At 34.0% G+C, this 18380-nt stretch overlaps 1 protein-coding gene across 1 annotated transcript in view; it reads right to left on the bottom strand.

Moving 5' to 3' along the window:
- The window catches only part of LOC150101837 (glutamate receptor-interacting protein 1-like), a 369473-nt gene that overhangs the window by 151657 nt on the left and 199436 nt on the right, over positions 1–18380 (bottom strand). Inside the window, exon 8 of the mRNA XM_090400065.1 lies at positions 6619–6763. Coding sequence (XP_090256191.1) covers positions 6619–6763 — 145 coding nt within the window. The remainder of the gene's footprint in view (positions 1–6618; positions 6764–18380) is intronic.

The raw sequence follows: 18380 nt of genomic DNA, 5'->3' as shown, positions 1-18380 counted from the left end.
TTTCTTCGCCCATTCTGTTTAAGTGACCATACCACCTGAGATTAGCTCTGCTAACTCATTACTGGATGTTGACAATGTCAAGTTCTTTCCTAATATCCTCATTTTTAATATGATATTGCCATCTGTTCACGCCTGTAATCTTTCTCAGGACTCTCATATCTGCGGACTCTAGTCTTTGGTCAACTGTTTTACTTCTGACCCAGCTCTCAGATCCATAAATTAAAATTGGTTTGAACACTGTCTTGTATATAGCTAATTTAGTGTTCCGACTAATTTCTCTCTTATTCCATATGAATTTAATCAATTGACTTCTTACCATACCAGCTTTGCTGATTCTGTTGTCTATTTCTATATTTAATTTACCACCTTCAGTAAAAATCGTGCCTAAGTAGCTGAAATGTTTCGCTTGTTCCACAGGTTCTCCATTCACAACACAGTTGACATTTTCAATGATTCTGCCTATTTTCATTGTCTTTGTCTTTTTATTGCTGACCTTCATACCATATCTATTACAACAGCTATTCAATTTAGTCAGAGAATCTTGCAGACTTGTAGCGGATTTATTTAGAAGTATAACATCATCCACATAAAGCAAAGAGCTGACATTAACATCTCCAATTTTAATATCATGTTTAATACCACTTTCCTTCATAATGTGATCCATATAGATAATGAATAACAGAGGGGATAATGTACATCCTTGTCTCACACCAGATTTAACATTAAACCATCTTCCTGTACTTCCTTCAATTCTAACTGCTGACTTACAACTCAAATAAAGACTAAGTATTGCTTGATATAATGCCCCATTGACACCATATAACTGCAGCGTATTGAATAGCTTCTCTCTTGGCACCTTGTCACGTGCCTTTTCAAAATCGACAAAACTTAAATACAGATCTCTATTATATTCCCTTGCTTTCTCGACTATTTGTCATAAAGTGAAGATCTGATCCTGACAGCCTCTATTTGGCCTGAATCCAGCTTGTTCTTCACCAAGCTTTTCTTCCACAATTCTTCTCAACCGTATCTCAAGTATACTTGCATAGATCTTGCCAGGAACACTCAGTAGGGAAATACCTCTGTAATTCTCACATTCAGTTTTATTTCCCTTTTTATATATGGGTACTATGAGAGCTCTACTCCAATCATCGGGAATTCGTCCCTCTGTCCAGGCTTTCTGAACTATGCAGTGCAGAAACTGTAAGACTCTTATACCACCATACTTTGCATTTCTGGTCGAATATCATTTACTCCTGCTGCCTTTCCACGTTTCATGCCTTTGATGGCTTTTTCTACTTCAAGTATGGATATGTATTCCTGACTGCATGCCTGGGCAGTGTTTTTTACCCCTGTGCTGTCATCACTGCTTGTTTCATTTAGCAGTTTTTTAAAGTTTTATAATTACTCCATACTTCAAGGATATCTTTTTCTCCTGTTTTCATGTCACCTTTATCATCTCTAACTCCTTTTACAGCACTCTTTCCTCCATTCCTAAGCTTCTTCAACAACCTCCAGAATATTTTGCCACCTTCTTGATATTTATTTTCTATATTCTTGCCAAAGTCCTCCCATGACTTTTGTTTAACTAGTTTTACACAGTGTTTAGCATTCTTGCATTTGTCCAAGCTAACTTATTTGACAGGCACTTTTGGATATGCTTTCTTCTTTTCCTTCACTGCCTCTTTAACATCCTGTGGCCACCAGAGAGTTCTGATTTTTTTATCCTTGCAGACAACCTCACCACATGTCTCTCTGGCAGAATCAACCAATGTTTTCTTCAGTGTTTGCCACTGAAACTCCAAGGTTTGATTCCTGTTCTCTAACTCTTTCATTTTTTCTTCAATAATCTTTGTGTATTTTAGTCTACAGTTCACATCTGAGAGCTGCTCAACTTTTATTCGCTTTAAAACTTTCTTACATGTTATTCTTTTCAATATGAAATTCAATTTTATCCTGCTCAAGACTAATAGTGATCACTTCCAATTTCAAATAATACTCTGTACACTCTGGTGTCCTGCACCAGGGAGAAAACATCACTATCAACAATAACATAGACAATGAGATTTTTCTTATTCCTTGCCTCTTCTCTCCATGTGAATTTGTGCACATTTTTATGTTGGAACATGGTGTTAGTTATAACCAGTCCATGTCCTGAGCAGAAATCCAACAGATATTTGCCATTATTATTAGCTTTGCTCTTTTCTCCAAATTTTCCCAAAATATTTTTGTATGTCTCACAATCATTTCCTACTCTGCTATTTAAATCCCCAACAAGGACCAACTCTTCCTTTTTCATTGTGTCAGTTGCTTTTTCTAAAGCTTCAAAAAATTCCTCCACTTCTACCTTAGTAGAACCTTCTGTGGGGCCATATGTACAAATAAGTCTCACTGTCCAGTTCCCCATTCTTATATTTGCCCACATTACTCTACTTGAGACTGACTGCCATTCAAGAAGATTAGCCTCTTATTTTGTGTTGAATACCATGGCTACTACTTCTTTTCCTTGATTGTCATTGCCTGAATATAACATTTTGCATTTATTGCTCAGAAAGATCTCATCAGTTTTTGTCTTTTTTGTTTCAGTCACCCCTATTATGTCGATCTGGTACTTATCTAATTCCTCAGCTAGCTCCATTTCTTTGCCATTCAGGCTTCTTATGTCTGGTGATGTTGAGTTGGGGTTTGTTTTCAGATTTGTTCCAGTAACTGACTTTTCGCTGTTCGCCCTGGTTCCCTGGCGAAAACAACGGGGGCCTTGTTTAACCGGACGACGCCCCAGCCGGCATGAAATTTTGTCACGTAGTACCATCATTTTTTTATTTTGGTTTAACCAATAAGAATACAATTTGGTCGGCTAAATCCCAAATTGCCAGCCTATCCTCATTCGTTCAGTATCCAAGTAGATACCCAACAGGGTGCACCAAGAGAAGGTGAGGATTGGACATTAGGTCAGAAGCCCTGGTCAGTTCTCTGCATTCCTTTAAAGGCTATGTGGAGGTCTCCTCTCAGTTATACAGCTTTGACCCTTAATTAAGCACCCCCCTTTTGGAAGTAAACTACTAGAATTCTATAAAATGTCTTCTTCTTGTTCAGTCTCCTCATGTCTGAGGACTCATGAACCTAGCCACAATGTATCTCTGTAAAATCTCTCATGATAAGTAACTTTTCATTTTTACATGTTTTTATAAGAAAATGGGACTTAAAGAAATGTCAAATTCTGTCTGTAATAATTTTGTATCTGTAATAATTAACCATGAGCTTTGTTAAAATAATGTGTCCATATATGGCAATTTCCAAAGATGTGTGAAGTATGACGTCATCATGTTTGGATGTCAATACATGACCATATATATGAAAGTTTTGAGAGATGTGCATGCATACAATGGAAGTCTGAGCCTTTATAAGCTGTTGAGAAGCATTTGGTCTTAGGTTTCTCAATCCTCTCTTACCTAGGTCTGCTGCCATGTGAGGTCCATTGTCAATAATCGAAAGAAAAGCATCATAGGCTCAGGATTTCAGGATTCTCAATCTTCTCCTACGTGCCATGAGAAGTATTGTGTCAATCGTCAGAACGGCTCATAGAAAGAGCTGAACATTGCTGCCATGTTAAAGGTCCTAGAAGGCATAGAATAATCAACGACTTGGACAAAGAAGAAAATTGGCAGGAGATCAAGAACGAGCCAGCAGAAAGAAAGAAAAAAGGAGCACTTTCCTGTGAACAAAAGATTCATCTAAAAAGGTAGTGCTGAACGGGAATTGTAAGTACTTAGATATGTGATATTTCGGAGTAAGAATGTACATCAAGTGTGTGTCTGTTTATGGGTACAATAAGACTGAAATAGGCTTACAAAGGTATGCCTTATTTTTCTGTTTGAGTATGTACAACTAGCAGGATATTCTAGATCGTGATTGAGCTTTAAAAGAAGAAAATTAGCAATAAGTTTGAAATAGGAAGAACTGAAAATAAGAAAGAATTGTAATGCAACTGTATATATCTACTCTATAATATAAAATGATAAGCTTTTTTGTAAAGTTTTTGTGTCATGTTTTTTGTCAAGTTATTTGAAACGTTTTGAAACTCAGGGCTACCCTTCTTCAAAATTTGATTCATCAGAATTTAAGGAGAACTGGCCTACCAGTCCGCAACTTGGGAGGGTTGGGAAGCACAGGAGGCGGGGGGGGGGGAACCCCTTTCGAGTCTTCAAAATTCAAGGAGAACTGGCCTACCAGTCCAGAACTGGGGGGGGGGGGGAGGGCATCAGGGGGCAGAACCCCATAGTGCGTGTGTGTTAATGTGAATCAGATTGTGTAAATAAAGGCTTTTGATTTAATTAAATGGCTTGTGAACAACACAGAGTGATTCTGTCAATGCACTATCCCAATTTTTAACCGGCATAAGTTTAAGTGATCAATAATCAACTGATAAAAGGTAAAGATTAACATAAGCGGGGAAATAAAAATAATATCTGCTTTGTCTTTAGTTTAAAAATCTTATAACCTTGCACTCAATACATAGCCTAACTGGCGCAGTTGAAAAACAAATAAATTTGTTAGACTATAGAGTGTGGGAACATAAGATCTAGTAGAAATAAATAAATGGCAGTAGTCAATAGTTAAGGCATTTGATCATTTATGACATCTCATGAAGTTTAAGTAAAGAAGGAAAAGAAGAACAAAGTAAGGTATACACCACTAGCAAATGTAACATCTCCATTTCTTTATGTCTTTTGGTGCAGCAGTGGCCAACTCCAAAGTAAGTCTGGTGATCTTTTTAATCTGGTTCAACCATCTTGGTCTTGGGCATCCTCTTTTTCTTTGTCCTTCCACTTTGCCCTGGATGATAAGTTTTTGCAGGTTGTAATTTTCACATCTTGAAATGTGACCGAAATATTTGAGAATTCTTTCATTTACAATATCATTATGGCTATGTATTTTGTTTTATCACGATTAATTCTTAAACCATATTTCAGGCTTTCCCATTCAACTCTTTTAATGAGGAACTCCAGTTCTCCTTTGCTGCTGGCAATAAGAACAGTATTGTCAGCATACTGTTCTTATTCATCTTTTTTGCCATCAACTGAGAAACTACTATCCTGTCTGTTAAATGCCTTTCTCATAATGTATTCTCCATAAAAATTGTATAGATCAGTGAAGAGTATGCATTCTTGGCTCACCTTCTTTGATGTTGAACCACTGAGATGTTTTTCCATCTATCTTCATCACAGCCCAATTCCTCTCAAAGAGTTGTTTTAAAAGGTGTGTCAAGTGTCCTGGGTTGCCCATTTTACTTAGTATTTTCCATATGTCTTCCTGCCTGACACAGTGAAATGCTTTAGTGTAATCAATGAAGCACATATACAAGGTAATATTAAATTCTTGAGCCTTTTCAACCAAGTACCTTAGATTAGAAATTTGATCTCTGGTTCCATGTCCTTTTCTAAAACCTGCCTCTTTTGCAGGAAGGTTGTTGTTCAAACATATTGTTAAGCAACAACTTTAATAATATAGAAAATAATTGTGCTAACATGTGAGATCAATGTTCTCACAAACTAGCAATCTATAGTTCTATAATTATAGAAAAAATATAAATAAAAAAATAAAAATAGAAAAAATCTATAGTTATTTATTTATTGCATTCGTTGACATTTCTTTCTTTGTGTATTGGAAAAAAAAGGGATTTTACCCAATCATCAGGCCAATCTCCTGTTGCCTAGATTTTATTAGAAATTTCTCTCCTATGGATCCCAGACATGCAAGAAGTTGGCTTGGTATTTGGTCATGGCCTTGGGTTTTCCCTTTCTGAGTTTTTTTTTAGAGTTTCTTCAACCTCTTCCTTTAAAATTCCTTTCTTTTAAAGTTCCTTATGGAAATCTCGGTGTTTTCTTTGTTGAATGAGACTGAATTGTCTTTGTATAGATTTGGGCAACAGATTTGGGCCATCTGTTAAGGATGTCCGTTGGATTAATAAGAATACAATTGTTGACATCAGCTATACTTGAATACTTTGGTTTAAATTTTCTATTTAAGAGCCTTATTTTGCTAAATAGGTCTTTGGTTTGATTTTGATTTGAGTGATCTTCAATTTCTCTGCAGATGTTGTTAATAAAGCTTTTATTTTTAATGCGAAGTTTTTTTTTATGAGCTTGGATAACTCACTATAGATCTGCCTATCATCTTCTGTTGAAAGGGCTTTTGATTTTATTTCTCTTCTTTTATCAACTTGTTTCAGAGTTTTGTTTGATATCCAAGGTGTATTGATTCTGGATTTTTTGGGCAATGTTGACTTTGCAGTTTCTAGTAATATTATTTTGGTTTTATCGCAAAGTTCTACAAAATGTCAACTAATGCTAAATTAAGCAGTGAGCAGTCCTATTAAAAGCATCAAATAAGGAAAGAGGGTCCCACAGAGCAAAGGTAGCTTATTATAAACTCTTTGCATCTAACACTGGTACTCGAGGAATGCATCAACACAAAAAAGGGTGTAAACAATTATCAGGGTCCAAATACATCTGAAGAGTGTAAAGTATAAAATCTAAGATAATTATCCACTACATGATTATTTTATGTGCTTAACAATACCAAAATATAAGTTGTCAGCTGTTTCCAAGGGCTTACCTCTCACCAATACTTGCTTGTTTAATACTTTCAATTACAATAGTATTTTCTGATTTTGCAAGAAGGGTTAGTGAGATACCTAAACAATTCCCAGGCATTTTATCTATCTCTACAAGTAATGGTCCAGAAGCATTTTGAACTGCATCTTTAAAATAAGAAAAAAATAAAAATAAATAAATAAAATAAAATTATTACTATTATTACTATTACAATAAGTTTACCATTCATCCAAAAAGTTCATTCTCAATGAACCATACATGTGTGTGTATATATATATATATATTTTTTTTTTTCATTAAATGGCAGTTCAGAATGTGTAATAAACACAATTATTGATAAATATAGAATTCAATACCTACTTTATTCTAAGTATTACTATCATGTCATCCACTATTATCATAAAAGTAAATAGTTACAAACAAAAGATATTTTAACAAATGCCTAACAAATTTCAAGTTTGAAACAAAATTTATGACTTCAGAACTAGATCACCCTTCAAAACATATTACTGTAGAAGATTTTGAAATTGAATCAAACAAATTTTGATAGAACTATACTGATAATCAAGTATTTCCAGTAAATTTATAACAAAAACTCAAGTTTATTGAGAATATGCTCTCTAAGGTTATAATAAAAGACAGAAAAAAATTATACTGCTTCAAAAATCACAAAATGTTGATATTAGAGAGGAATTCAAACCTGTCAATGTTTGATCGCCAAAGTCCTGATATATCCCTGGTAAAAACAGGACAGACTTCTGAGGTTACAAAAACAGAGCAGCAGACACTGCATAAAATGAAAGATTAAAACAGGGCTGTCTCTGCATGCCACTAAAAAGTTCCAAGAAGTTGCAATCAAATCTTATAAGCACAAAAGAATATAAATGTCATTTTCAAGGCAGCTATTTTAGTGAAAAGATATTATAAGATGCTTAACTCAAACAATGCTCCTTACACTTGGTAGTATTTGATCATCTACCTTAGCTCTATGAATCATAGCAGTTTGGTTTCATGTGACAGTGCATAAACAAGTCCAGCCTTCTGCTCTAACAGCACAAATGCATGACATACACAATGCCACAATGAGCTAGAAGTCAAAAAATAAAATAAAATAAAATAAATAAAATAAAATAATAAAAAAACTTCACTACTAGGAAAGTTTTTGCCAATATTATTCCACAATTAAACAATCAGAACATAAAAATATTTTTATTGATTACCTGACTAGTTTCGTTTCACATCATCAGAAGAAATACACGAATAAACCAAAAAATAGGTAATAAAGTAAGCAAACATAATAAAAATATTTAAACATGAAAAGCAATGGAAAGCATGCATTTGCTATGACTGTTTGCTGGTTCATGGACTGCTATATACTACCATATTCAAAGAATCACCTGAAATGATGAAACATCCTCTACAATGTAACAAAAAACAAGGGGTTTGGTTTAATAATAAATTTAATTTAATCCTTTATCCAAGGGTGAGCAAACAAAGTTTGCACCTGAAAGTATCTTCAGGACTGGGGTAAGGTGGTACAACACTGGACAACTCGTTGTAAAGGTGGAGCAAGCTAACATCACTCCTATCTCAGTATCTCCCATAATGCAAACCTATCTCCTTGCAGATATGTCTAATGTTATGCATTAAGGGAAGGGCCAATACCCAGACTAGTTTCGACCTTTATTGAGGTCTCTTCAGTGGGAGCCAGGCCCAAGTGGAGATACCAGGCAGAAGCATTAGCAAGGTCATCTCTACCTATAAGAGTTGCCAAACGGTGTGCCACTTTTTTAATAAATTACTCTGGATTTAGAGAAAGATGTTGAAAGTTTATTTTTCACTTGGTTAGACTACAATAAATTTAGTTTAATCCTTTATCCAAGGGTGAGCAAACAAAGTTTGTGCCTGAAAGTATCTTCAAGACTGGGGTAAGGTGGTACAACACCGGGAAACTCGTTGTAAAGGTGGAGCAAGCTAACATCACTCCTATCTCAGTATCTCCCATAATGCAAAACCCATCTCCCATAATGCAAACCTATCTCCTTGCAGATATGTCTAATGTTATGCATTAAGGGAAGGGCCAATACCCAGACTAGTTTCGACCTTTATTGAGGTCTCTTCAGTGGGAGCCAGGCCCAAGTGGAGATACCAGGCAGAAGCATTAGCAAGGTCATCTCTACCTATAAGAGTTGCCAAACGGTGTGCCACTTTTTTAATAAATTACTCTGGATTTAGAGAAAGATGTTGAAAGTTTATTTTTCACTTGGTTAGACTACAATAAATTTAGTTTAATCCTTTATCCAAGGGTGAGCAAACAAAGTTTGCTCCTGAAAGTATCTTCAAGACTGGGGTAAGGTGGTACAACACCGGGAAACTCGTTGCAAAGGTGGAGCAAGCTAACATCACTCCTATTTCAATAAACTTTCAAAAAACAAGGAGTGATTTTACATCAGGTCTGGTCTTCTCTAATTCATCATGACACACACACACTTACTTACCAATAGTACATAACAGTCCATGAACCAGCAAACATGATAGGAAAATTCAATCTTTCCATTGTTATCCACTTTCAAATATTTTCATTTATGCATGCTAGCTGTTATTAATACCTGTTTTTTTGTTTAGTTATTCATGTATTTCTCATGATGATGTGAAACAAAAGATCTTCACGAAACTAGTTGAGTAATCAATAAAAATAAATTTCCATTCTATCTGATTCTTTAATTGTGGGTAATATTGGAAAAAAAAAAACATTCCTAGCATGTCCTTTCTCCACAGAAGCATATGCAACGAAAACTTCAGTATTTCTGCTTAAAAAAAAAAAAACTTATTTCAATTCCTTTCAATTCTTATGTAGTTTCATGTCGAAGATAGTTGGATCTGGCTAGTGAAACAAGGAAATAAACAAAACAACAGTGGTGGCTATTTGATGTGGAATATTTTCTTTCAAATGAAAGAAGCATCGTTATAATTTGTAATGGATGATAACCATTCACCTTCAGTTATTCCTTTCTTAGCTTGATGATGAGGATTATTAGCATCTGCAATTTAATATCTTCCCTTATTATTATTATTAAGAGAGACCTCCAGGAAGTCAGGAACTCATCGAGGGAGGCCATACTATTCTCTCATAACTTAGAAAAAATCAGCAGCTGGTACATCATCTCCCAGTTCAAAATATTAATACAAACAGCAGCATTCACAATAATAGCAGAAATTAATTATAACTAACACTGAGTTTAATAGGTCATAATATAGATAGTTAAACCAACTAGTTTTGCCACATATGCTAGTGGCCTATTCTGGGTTAGGGAGAACAAAAAAATATGCAATAAGCAGTAAACAAGAACCATTACCTAACTAAAACCAAATATGTAGGAACCATTACACAAAAGTAAAAACACATGGTGCATGGAAGCTGGCATGGGTCAGTCATTGTTGGCAGAAAAGTTAAAGTCTGATGTGTGGAAACCACATGTCAGACTTTTCTTCCAATTATCATGCATCTAGTGGAAGTTTACATGCTCCATGTTTTTTTTTTTTTTATTATTATTTTTGTGTAACAATTCCTACATGTTTGGTTTTAGTTAGGTAATGTTTCATGTTTACCACTTGTTGTATTTTTTTGTTTTTCCTAACCAAGAAGAAGCCACTAGCACGTGCGAAACTAGTTGGTTTAACTATCTATATTATAACCTATTAAACCAAGTGTTAGTTATCATCTGTCACATTTGGTTTTTTTGGTCAAAAAATCTACATACTCATCAATACCAGAAATTATTTAAAGATTATTTAACTCCTTGAGAATTTGTATGTAACCAGACCATAATTTTCTGCTAATGTGCTCAAGAACTGGATTTAGACAGTGAGATTCATAAGTGGAAAATACTAAAAAGTTTCAATTGATAATGCCAATGTAATAAATTTTGCATTAATTCCAGCAGTCAGCCATAAACCATTCTTAGATACCCCCACCTTCAAAACCAGATAAAACTTGCACATTGATATTGCATGTACACATAGTCAGATAAAGGTGATAGCAGATAGTCGATATAACAATAACTTCAAAGTTAACATAATAACATACTTGACAGATTTATTCCGGCTAATAGTATTCTAAGAAGAAAATAAGTGTTTTCACTATGAAAATCAATGAAAATAAACATATTTATTATAAAAATATATAATTTATTTATTATTAAATAAATAATTCATTTTGAAAATAGATAAGTATGGTCTGCTTAAGGATCAATGCTAAATAACTAGGAGACCTCACACTGTTGGTTAGAAATCTAGACAGGCTGACAATTTGGTACCTAAATAACTAAACTGTATTCTATATCTGGTTGATATGATATACGATATAGCACAGAACAGTAATCTGAGGATGTATCACATCAGAAATACAGATGGACAAAAAAAGATGAGAAAAACAATGCCAATATTTGAATTTGAAGAATGCCAATTGGATTTGAAGATCTGAAGTTTAGATTTAACAAAATATACAGAAGGAATGAGCAAAGAGAAAGAAAATTGTTCTCTGAGTTTGGTATTGAGATGCCACTGCACATTTTAACAGAATTAGAGGAGAGAAGAGGAATTATTAAGGTTCCATTTCTGATTGAACATTAATTATATGGAAATATCTGCAGAAAATGCAAGCTGCAGGAACTGAGACCTGTAAGAAAGAATGAGTACAATGGTGATAGAGGTGGGTCACTAAGTAAGCAGCTCTTAGTGATACTACCAAAGGGTGAGAGCAGTATTTAGCAGCTGGAAAAATTTGTGAATTCGAAAAAAAATATGTAAAGTTAATAGCTGTTGCGAAATTAAATAATGCTATGCCAGTAACAGGGAAAGTCTAATTTCTTGGATGATAAGGAAGCATATACAGGGTGTTCGGGATAAATTTGACAGTTTCGTAAGGAAAAAGAAAATCTTCTTTGTATCTATTAAATTTAATGAATTGACAAAAAAACATTACAGGCAGAGTTAATTACAATACTATCAACAAGATTTACTCAAAATAACCACCATTAGCATCGATCACAGCTTCAATTCTGCTTCGGAACCTCGAACAAGCTGATGCTACAGTCTCCCTGGGAAGGGCTGCAAAAACTGTTTTAATTTTATCCATTAACTGGGCTTTTGTATTACTGGAAGTGCGATTGGTGTCTTTTTCAACTGCGCCCCATACAAAATAATCCATGGGGTTAAGGTCTGGGGAGTTTGGAGGCCAAACATTTGGACTGGTGAAGTCGTAGAAATTTTCAGACAACCATTTTTGACTTTTCCCAGAGGTGTGGCAAGGGGCCGAATCCTGCTGCCATACATACGGCCTACCATTGGCTACCCTTGTTATCCAGGGCTTGACTACAGTTAGCAACTCCACGAACAAAGCCCGAATTCCAATGCCAGGGTTCTTCAACACCTGTTCCTGCAGATTTGCGAGGAATTCTGCTGTACGAACGCAATCAGATCGTCTGCTAGGGATCTTTCTTCTTGCTACATCCTCGTAGTCACCATTGCAAGTCTCTAGTTCATGCCTGATTGTTTTTACTGTATTCAGGGAGCATTGGGCAGCAGTCGTAATATCCTTATTTTGATGGCGGGCACGAATCATCATGATACAAGTTATTCTCTTCCATGATTCAGGTGGGTTCCAGCTATCCATCCTTTCTGACATCTTGTATATGAATGAAGAAGGGTCCAAACTTTTAAATGAAGAGAAGTGTGTGTTAATACATGTAACTTACGGAAAAATATAATTAATTATAAATATGTCAAATTTATCCCGAACACCCTGTATATATATATGCTTCCTTATCATCCTTATACATACATAGATCCTTATAAAGTTTGAAGACAAATACCCATTCACCATCACATGTAGTGTACAACAAGAGAAAGCTTGCAACTCAGCTGCAAAATTTAGAAGGAAGAAAATGGGAACTTAATTCATATAAAGTTAAAATTAAAGCATCTGACCAAGCCAGGATGAACAAAAATTACAGCTAAGAGCTTTAAGGGAAGGTAAGGGGACCAGAAAGAATGACATCCATTTTAACATGCAAGCTTTCTGCTTTTGGATCTTTCAAAATCTGTATCTCTTAGATGTGCTGATAATTTGCTTGCATCCATTTCAAGCTTTTGTATTACAGTAAAAGAAGACAGAGAATTAAATTAATCAATTGCAATATGTTGATTATTTTCTTATAATACAGTCTTGGCATATCTCTGGGAGAACCATGGTATAGACAGGGATGGGAATTTCAAGTGAATTCAGGAAGGAATCTTTCCTTACCGGTGAGAATTCAGTAATGAGAATTCTTATTGGTATGGAATCAATGAAAATGTTTGAGTTATATAACTGGAAACCTCCAACCAAGGGAAAAAACCAAAGAAAATCATGAAGAAACCACAGAATCATGAAGCTCATTCCACTTGACATTCTTATAATACCAGATGTGGATGGGAGTGGTCGTATGAATACTTTAGAGAAGAAAATATTAACATCAGGCTGTGATCTAAGTAGTGAACTAACATCTGTAACATATATGAAGCATCATTAGCATTCGAACAGCTATATGAACAATTTATAGGATCTGGTGACAACAAATGCTTTAGCATCTCTACTTGCTGGACATCAGTGTAGTTAGAACTGATTTCCAGGGGAAAAAACCAAAGAAAATCACAAAGAAACCACAGGAATCATGAAGCTCGTTCCACTTGACAAAATTCCAATTCAATTCCACTTGAAAAAACATCAAAATTTCTGAGAAAGTTAACTTCACTATGAAGAAAACTGGACTGGAGAAAATCAACATTTAAAGAAATAAAAAAAAATTTAAAAAAAATTCAGAATAGTTGCTGACATAAGAAAAGTAATGTAGACAACAAACAAATCTGATAGAATGAGACAAACAAATTCAAAGCTGAAGATCTGAGCATATATTCAGAATGAACATATGCTCAAATGCTGCTGCTGCAGTAAAAATAATCATAAGTGCTAGCATATGGTTAACAAATAAACTTATGATTAGTTTCAGTTTTGTTAGCTATATACTAGCACTTGCTATGTTCCAGATTACAGATGGATATGTGTTTAAAAAATGAAGTGTTTCACATTAAACTGGCCTTACCAGAGACATGATATTAATAATTATACAGCGATACCAACTCTTTGATGTATAAGACATTCTCATGAACTAAGACAGCCATTATTAACTTCTACATGCTGTATGGTTGACAACTGCACTCACACACAGAGAAGAGATTGACAGGCAGACTATAAGAAAGTGCCAGTAACCAACAGAGAGGAAACAGAAAAGATTTGTTTTTGGTCAGCGCAAGACTTTATTGGAACACAACATCTATCTGCAAAAATGAAATTTTAAGCAAAAGTGAATCCTGTGGCTGATGGAATAATAGTCTAATTAAATAGACAGCATAAAAAAAAAAAAAAAAGGATATAAGCATTCCATTTCAATGTTTGAAAAAAACATTTTACTATTTTTTCATCTCAAAATGATAAATGAGTTATCATTAGTAAGAAACAAGTGAAAGAGCTATGAAGGAGTAAAACTGAAATGTTCATAATGGTGCTTCACAGTATAAACAACGAGAAAAAAAAATTACACTTACTAATATTTCATTAGTTTTCTATCCAGTATCATCAGAGTACAAATTACAACACACAACTAGATAGTTGTAGAAACAAATAATTTGTAACTGAAAAAAGAACTAATGTCCTAGCAAAGTACCTCTGGGGGGGGGGGGGGGTAGCTGGATAGAAAACAAGCAAAACATTAGTAAATTCAATAAACTGATTTTTTTTTTTTTTAGCTCTCTTGTGTTGTTTATACCATGAAGCACTGTTAAAAATAATCACCAAAACCTAAGCCTATCTATATGTAAATTGAACTGCAAAGTGGAGCAAATGAAGAAGAGCCAATTTTTGATAACATTTAACTATAGGATATTAAGAAAAAATTAATTTCACTGGTAAAGGAGAATTTGCGATTATATTTAGTAATCAGAGATTACCTGAGGTAAGACATTATTCATGCTCAATGTCAGAATTGTGGAAGGTGATGTATATGCTAAATGAAGGAAAAACTGTATAGTCTAATCGAAGTTTCTTCACAATTTGAGAAAAGGCCTATAAAGAAACTCAGTCTAAAGAATTATTCTCTATAGAATTTTGCTATAAGAAAAAGATACTCGATCTGATAGACTGATAGTGATATGTTAACAGTATTCATTAATTTGCAAACCAATTCAGTAATAGCATGAGTCAGGTATGAATGGTTAATCTTCTATGATTATAAAGAGATCTCAGAAGATCTGATTAGTAATTAGAAGATCTTGGATCTAAAATAGCTTTATATTTATTAATTCTAAAGTTTACCTTGCGTATACCTTCTATTGTATAGAATTCATGGAGACAAAAATACACGTCTTAGAGCAATTACTTTACTTACAATTAAGAAAATAACATTCAATGTTTTAGTAATGATGTAATTTTTTCATGTAGTACTGTCATATCCTGTACACCCCTTGAGGGTACATGGCAGGAATTTGATGATGATGTTATTTTCTTACAATTAAGAAAATAACATTCAATGTTTTAGTAATGATGTAATTTTTTCATGTAGTACTGTCATATCCTGTACACCCCTTGAGGGTACATGGCAGGAATTTGATGATGATGATGATGACATTCAATGTTTCAACCTCTATATCATAGGTTCCCAAAGTGGGCAGTACCGCCCCCCCAACTGGGCGCTGAAGCCTTCTAGGGGGGCTATAGTGGGATCAGAAGCATTTGGGGGTGTTCAGGCAGTCTTGGGGTCGGTGGCTCTTTATAGAAGAAATTAATAATATATATTTAAAAATTAATTATTTTCGTGATTTTGCGATTAGATAATAATTTAAAATTTAAATATTGCATTTTAATTCATCTTATGCCCATCTTACATGATCGATTTTTTAATCAATTTTCTATTTCAATTATTTAATCATTTGAAAATTTACCATGTCAGATAGAAATAGATGTTAATTTTCTATGCCAATGAGCATGTATATATGTGTGTATAATAGGTTTCAATTATTTAATCATTTGAAAATTTACCATGTCAGATAGAAATAGATGTTAATTTTCTATGTCAATGAGCAAATAGAGCATGTATATATGTGTGTATAATAGGTTTACAGTAGCAAATATATTCATCATATTTCATTTCAAAATATATATAAAATATATAAAATCACTTTTCTAATTGATTTGTACAAAAATAAATCCAATTTTATATAATTTATATAATGGGGGGGGGCGTTACAAAATTTATGTCTTGCAAAGTGGGCGGCGGCCTGAAAAAGTTTGTGAACCTATGCTCTATATGAATGTCATCATCAGGAAAACAGATATATGAAGAAAGACACAGGTTAAGACATAAGACACATGAGTATGCTAAAGTATAACTGCTTATTTTAACTGTTTATACTAGCCTGACCTCTGGTGAGAAAAAAAAAATCAATAAATAAAATAAACAGGTAATTAAATAAAATAAAAAATTCATATATAATAGGTATAATATACAAAGGATAAAAAAAAATTACAGCAGTGGAAATACATCAAATGCACCTCTACAGTCCTGTTATCTTAAGATTTTCTTGTGTTGGGGTTCTGTTGTCATTGTAGATGCTATGTAGGTCGGTCTTCCAGATTCTTGGAATTACTAATCCATAATTTTTGTTGACATTAGGGTGATGAATCAGCATCTCACAAGCTTCTTTGAATTTTCTTTAAAACCAAGTTTTGATGTAGTGCAAGGACTTAGTGCCTCTCCAGTTAAATCTGTTACAAATTTGGAGTACATGGTTTGACAGGCCTGTTTTACAATAGTAAAGGAATTTAAAGGTAGCATTTGTATTTGTCATTTTTATTGGAATTGTGCATTCTTTGTTTCCCTTGTGTAGGGTAAGTTGCAGGTGCACTGGACTTAGTAAACCTCTGGGTGGGTAAGGTAAGGAAGGGGAGGGAATCTTTGAATGAGCTAAGTATACTTTTTTATTTTGTAGCAGGTTTGAAAGTTGCCTTAATACTGTTTTATTTTTTTTTCTGATATTCTCCTGATGTATTTAATGTCTGGCAGCAATGGGGGACCAAATGGCAAATATACTGTCAACATATATGAGCCAAACTTTGAGCTTTAGAAATGCTGAATTTAGAGCTCATTGCTCTAAGGAATGGAAGGAGTGGTGAAAAGCAATACATAGCCTCTCCCACTCAAATGCCAATGTCCTTCTCATGGTCCATCCTGTTCTAAAAGTACAAACAAGGCAGTGGTGACCAAGTGTGGGCGGTATAACTCTAACATCCTAACAGAGTAAATGCTGTTAGATCTGCCTGTCCAGAGGTGTTAGGTAGCAGCCCTACCACTGGACTTACCCAGCAACAGGCTAGTAACCTGCCCTGGGGAAATTCGATATACTTTAAAGTCTCATCCAAAGAAAAGCTGGACGGATGATCAGGGAAAAGACCACAATTCAGGAAAAGGTAAATGAAATTTGAAAAAGGAACACATAATGAAGATTGCAACATAATGAGAGCAGCATCGCATACAAAGAAGAGAAACTTGATAAACAACTAAACCAAGCTAACATAAAGATATGTATAGTAACAGAAACAAAGAAAACACAAAAGGTACAAGAGAAACAACTATATACAAATCTACAGAGGGGTTAAAAAAGAAGAAAGAGCAATAGCAGGTATAATGATTATGGTATATAAATCTCTAAAAACAATATTGTATATTATAACTATTTGAATGAAAGACTAATAGAAATTAGACTCGAGACATTAAGAGTCCACATAACAATAATTAGTGCATATGAACCAGAAGAGGGGAAAAGAAGAAGACAGTAATATATTTTATAAAGAATTACAGAACGCCATAGATAAAACAAACAAAACTGACTACTTACTACTAGCAGGAGATTTAAATGCCAGAACAGGAAACAAAAAATACAAAACAAAAGTAGGTAAATTTGGTGAAGATACATGTAATCAAAATGGTCACAGACTGCAAGAGTTTGTCATTTATAATAATATGAGAATAATGAATTCAGTGTTTAAACACAAGAAATACAAAAATATACTTGGTCAGCCAGAGGATGCAAATCAGTAATTGATTATATTATCACAAATTTTAAACGAATGGAGTTAATTTTAGATGTAAGAGCATATTGGGACTTTGAATTAAACTCTGATCATTATATGGTATCAGCAAAAATTCGATTTAAACCAGTGGCTAAAAATACATAAAATTGAAAATTTTTATCAACCGAGTTACAAAATTCCTTCATTACAGGATCCTCATGTTAGACAACAATATCAAAAATGCACAAACTTAAAATCAGAAACATGAATCAAGTGACACAGAAGAGGAATGGAAAAATTTGAAACAAATTCTCAAAAAAACAGCAACAGAAAGCTTAGGAATAAAGCGCAAATGGATTAGAAAAGGAGGACTACGAGACTGGAACAAAGAAATAGAAAATATAATAAAAACAAAAAAGGACAATTACCAGAAATGGCTAAATTCCAAAACAATAGAAGCAGAAACAGAGTATAAAAGAAACAGTGCAATTGCAAAATGAGAAGTAAGAAAAAAACATTGAGAAAGATGGAACTATTTCATAACAGAACTAGAAAAGGATATCTTTCTCTCATCCTGAGATTTTTATTTAATAAGGTCA

This window comes from Typopeltis vanoorti, chromosome 11 (genome assembly GCF_054136105.1).
Source record: "Typopeltis vanoorti isolate ZY-2024b chromosome 11, IOZ_Tvanoo_1.0, whole genome shotgun sequence".
NCBI classification, from domain to species: Eukaryota; Metazoa; Arthropoda; class Arachnida; order Uropygi; family Thelyphonidae; genus Typopeltis; species Typopeltis vanoorti.
The sequence above is the reverse complement of the archived record's forward strand: the minus strand, read 5'-3'. Positions and strand labels throughout refer to the sequence as shown.